General features: G+C 49.3%; 2 protein-coding genes across 19 annotated transcripts in view; one reads left to right on the forward strand and one right to left on the reverse strand.

Annotated features, from left to right (window-relative positions):
* LOC113205030 (ELAV-like protein 1) overlaps positions 1-4,235 on the forward strand; it is a 45,610-nt gene that overhangs the window by 17,135 nt on the left and 24,240 nt on the right. The window lies entirely within an intron of this gene.
* The window catches only part of LOC113205076 (cytosolic carboxypeptidase 6-like), a 22,402-nt gene that overhangs the window by 16,377 nt on the left and 1,790 nt on the right, over positions 1-4,235 (reverse strand). The window contains exons 2-3 of the mRNA XM_052265014.1: positions 3,597-3,719; positions 3,383-3,507 (exon numbers count right to left, since the gene is read on the reverse strand). Coding sequence (XP_052120974.1) covers positions 3,383-3,507; positions 3,597-3,719 — 248 coding nt within the window. The remainder of the gene's footprint in view (positions 1-3,382; positions 3,508-3,596; positions 3,720-4,235) is intronic.

The following is a 4,235-nucleotide window of genomic DNA, read 5'->3' on the forward strand; positions in this document are numbered from 1 at the left end:
CACCCCTTTGCCCTCGGTAATGTTTTGCCCCTTGCCCCACTCGTGGCATCAGGGGCCCTCCTCTGACTCGGCAAACATCAAGGACGAATGCCAGAATTTGCCCTGACAATATATCAATTTGGGGGAGATAAAAGTTTTACGGTTTTGGACTTAATTAAATGACCGTGTCTTCAGTGTAGTAATAAATATTTATTTTTTACGGTGGAAGTACTTTTGCTTCTAGATGGTCTGGACGGTCATTGGTCATGTGGGGCTGGGATGGGTGGGACTCCATTGAGTCCTTATATGACTTTTCATTACAGGGTTGTTAGTTTTTACAACAACGGTTATGCCATCGCGAATGTTATTAAAATTAATATCAAGACTGTCATGAACGTTACTAACTTTTTCAACAGTGAGGCAACCCTCCCTGACCCTTATTGGCAAGTCAAGCAGGAGCGGGACATAGGAATAAGAGGGTGGTCCACATTACCCCGTATGGTCCATATTAGCCTGTTTTACGGTACCCTAAACGAGAGTTTTATCGGACCAACTCTACGTGTGTCTGTCGTTGATTTTCTTTCAGCCGTCATTTTATTCCGGTGTAGAGGAACACTGAGGGTCGTCCATGGAGTTACGTAGTTTCTATTCTACATCCATGGGGCCGTCACCGCCTCGCCGTGTGGGCGATGGGTGGCCTAGCCTCCCGGCGCTGTACGTCTGCTCGTCTGCGGGTAGGGGGCGGATCCTGAGGGGGGGGGGCACATTCCAGCAAGGTCTCTTCTGTGTGTGTATCGCCGAATACCACGCTGGAAGAGGGGAGAAGCACGTTCCATTATTCTGTCGCGAAGCTGGCAGCGGAGAGGAAAATCTAAGGGGTGCGTTCATAAATTACTAAAGGGTCGCGTGAATGGCGGGGAAGGGAGGGGCGAGGGGGTATTCACTTCGGATTTTCGTGTACAGACTACTCCGTATTACGGGTATTACGAGTATTACCGAGTATTACTGGGTATTACAGGGTATTACCAGGTATTACCGAGTATTACCAGGTATTACCAAGTATTACAGCGAATTACCAGGTATTACCAAGTATTACAGCGTATTACCTGGTATTACCAAGTATTACTGATCATCTGAAAAAGGTTTTTTCGGAAGCGTACATACATACATAATTGCTTATAATTTAAAGCAGTCGGTAATTTGACCTTAGCTCAGAATATTAGTTTGCCTTGCCTATATTTATTAAGTTAAAAGATCATCAATGATCACGTCCAGGTTTTTGGCTCATATTTCTTTTTAGCTTGACAACATTAGAAAGTGACTAGCTATTGCCAGCTCATTGACAGTTTGTGCCCCTGACAGCTGGTGCCCCACTCTCCCTTACACAGTTCCGTTTTCAGAGTAAGAACTGAGCCTTAACACCGGTGTAGAAAAGAACGACCTAGCCGCGAGCCTACACTGCGAAATTCTTACAAAGAATTTTAAAGCATTGTAAGGAAGTTTGCATTGCAAACTATTTTATTCGTAAGTTGCGAAGAAACGGTTCGCAAGGTTAGGAACTAATTCTTCGCAGCGTTATTAACTATTTTCTTCGTAAGGTGCAAATAATTAGTTTGCAATGCGAAGGATCTCAATGCAAAGCATTTTACAACGATTCGAATTTCTTTTCAAGCTTTTTACAGTGTAGCTGTAAGGCTAATATCTTAGCTCTTTTTGCTTATAATTAGCTAATCGAGCTTATATTCTGAGCTATTGCAAAATTAGCAAAAACATTCAGCTATTTTAGGTAATTCTTTGTGTGTATGTGTGTGTTTGTGTTTGTGTGTGTGTGTCAGAAAACCTGCCATCTTCGTAAAGTGCAACATCTTTCAGAATTGATTACATTTTGAAACTGTCACATTGGTAAACACATGATGTCACATTTGTTTCGACTCGAGTCAACCAGGCTTAGCTGAATGAACGCACAAGAATTGAATGACAGTGATTATTCTTGATTGGTTTTGAACGAAACACGTTTTGTATCAACTACTACTTTCATCGATGTTTCGGCTTCATTTTGCTAATGTCCATTGGTCGCCCAGAAAGAAATCTATATGTCCCGTCTTATCATCTATTGCAGTTTTGTAGGACAACTGATTTTGTAACGTTCTGGCTAAGTGAGGTTCAGCAGTGGTACACATTATTGCAGGGTATTGCAGGGTATTACAGCGTATTACCGGGTATTACTGCGTATTACCAGGTATTACTGCGTATTACCAGGTATTACTGCGTATTACAAGGTATTACCGGGTATTACTGAGTATTACAGGGTATTACAGTCATCGTGTACAGGGTATTACTGAAGTGAATACCCCCTCGGGGAGGGGGCGAGAAGGATAAGAGGATCACACCGCCGACCGCGGAAAATGGGGCAGCCGGGAGTAAAAAAGGGCTGTTTGATTTTAGACTGCGTGAAAAGGGCGGCACTTGGGGCAATAAACGAATTCGTCGACAGGGAGCTGCAGGGACGCCAATATGCACCCTCGCCCCCACTCCCTGCTCGTTGAGCTTCGCGTGACATGTCTGCGTCTCCTGCCCTCCCGCCAGGACGCTTGAGTAATGCCTCGTCCCTTTTGCCGTCTCCGGCCCGGAGGAGACTCTGTCTGACGGTTGAATTCAAATTGATTTAAGTTGCGCGTGCCCGGGGACAGTATTCTTCGCTGCTCGCATCAGTCAGCGGCGGCGACGAGGCGGTGGCGCCGGCGGCATCCAAGTTGAGACTCGCGCGTAAGACACTGCGAGGAATTCAGATCCAGCAGCTACCGAGCTTGGCGTTACCCCAGTTAACCCTTGCCCGCACCCTTTTACAGCCTCCCCCCTGCCCCGCACCCTCCCCCTATCGTCACTTTGGTCCCCACATAATCAGCGTTTAAAACTCGCGCCTTCACTGTGTTACCAAAAGGAGGTGCCTCGTGTATACTGTACCGAAAATTCTCTTCTCTGCACCACGTTTGCACCCCCATGCCTATTTACAGAACTGTTCGCTGCTGCTGCTCGTCTTCCCTTCCAAAACATGTACCCCCCCCCCCTCACTTTACCCCCGGTCTCCCTTATCTGCACGGGAGAGGCCTGCGGGGACTGCTCTCAGCTTGAGGGCTTTTGAGACCAAGGCAAAGCGGTTCTCGCCGAATCTAGGCAGAGGGGATGGTGGAGAAGGGGATGGGGGGATGTGCCCTGGAATTCACAGCACCGCGAGCGTCGGGCTCCGCTTCCATACTCTCTGGAGGCCAACACAGCACGTACACACGGCTCTGCACTACTTCGCACGATTGGGTGGTTTTTGTTATGATATTGTTACTGTCATCTTTGTAATTTGTATTTGGGGAGGGCGAAGGGGTGGGAATGAGGACTAGTCCCAACTCACCTGGTCGAGGCGGATGTTGTCGACGGTGAAGTGGAACCAAATCCTGAAGCGGGGGTTGCAGGTGTCTGGGCGGATGAACAGGTCGTACTCGTACTCGTTAATCAGGTCCACGCGGCCGAGATTACCTGTGGGCAGAGAGAATATTCCGAGTCGAAGTGAAACGTTCGTAAACTATGACATCGCGCCTTTGAACCTGCAGAGGCCACGTTCTCACCCGTCTCGAAGGCCGCGTCGAAGCAGAGGTGACCCTTCTTGGCCTTGCCGCTGTGGCCGGGTGGGCGCATCACCACCCGCGACACGTTGCCGAGCCCGCCCTCGCTCTCGCTGTCGTCGCTGTCTGGAAATGTAGAGTAAAGTAACAATAGCATGTATGTGCGCTGTGCAGGTGAAGTGTGAGATCCATGCCTTCGCCCACTTTCAGGAACTCTCATACGCCCACCCCGACTTAAGTCAGATTAGTAAGATCTACTAACCACGTCATGTCAAAAGAACTCCGAAGAAAATGTTTTCCTTCACTGCAAATTAGCGGCGAGTTACGAGCTGCCGCCATTACTACATCTGTCGGGCGATATGATGATGTAGAGCATAATTGCAACGTTGCGAACCCTCGCGGGGCGGGCGCCACCTCCCCGCTGCCCCCCTGCGCCGCTCCCTAACCCCCTCTCTATGCGGCCCCCCTTGGCGGCGCTCGCTGCCACGGCAGCTCGACGAGCATCAAGATTTGCTCATTTGCTCCTGAAGTGAGTTGGAGTGTGTTATCAAGCAGGACAGCTGTTGCGTTCCGGCCGTCCCGTCCAGCTCTCTCGGTGGCGCCGCCTCCGCCTCGCCTCGCCCCGGGGAAGGGAAGCCCCCC

Source organism: Frankliniella occidentalis, unplaced genomic scaffold (assembly GCF_000697945.3).
Source record: "Frankliniella occidentalis isolate FOCC.00 unplaced genomic scaffold, Focc_3.1 Scaffold23, whole genome shotgun sequence".
Taxonomy (NCBI): Eukaryota; Metazoa; Arthropoda; class Insecta; order Thysanoptera; family Thripidae; genus Frankliniella; species Frankliniella occidentalis.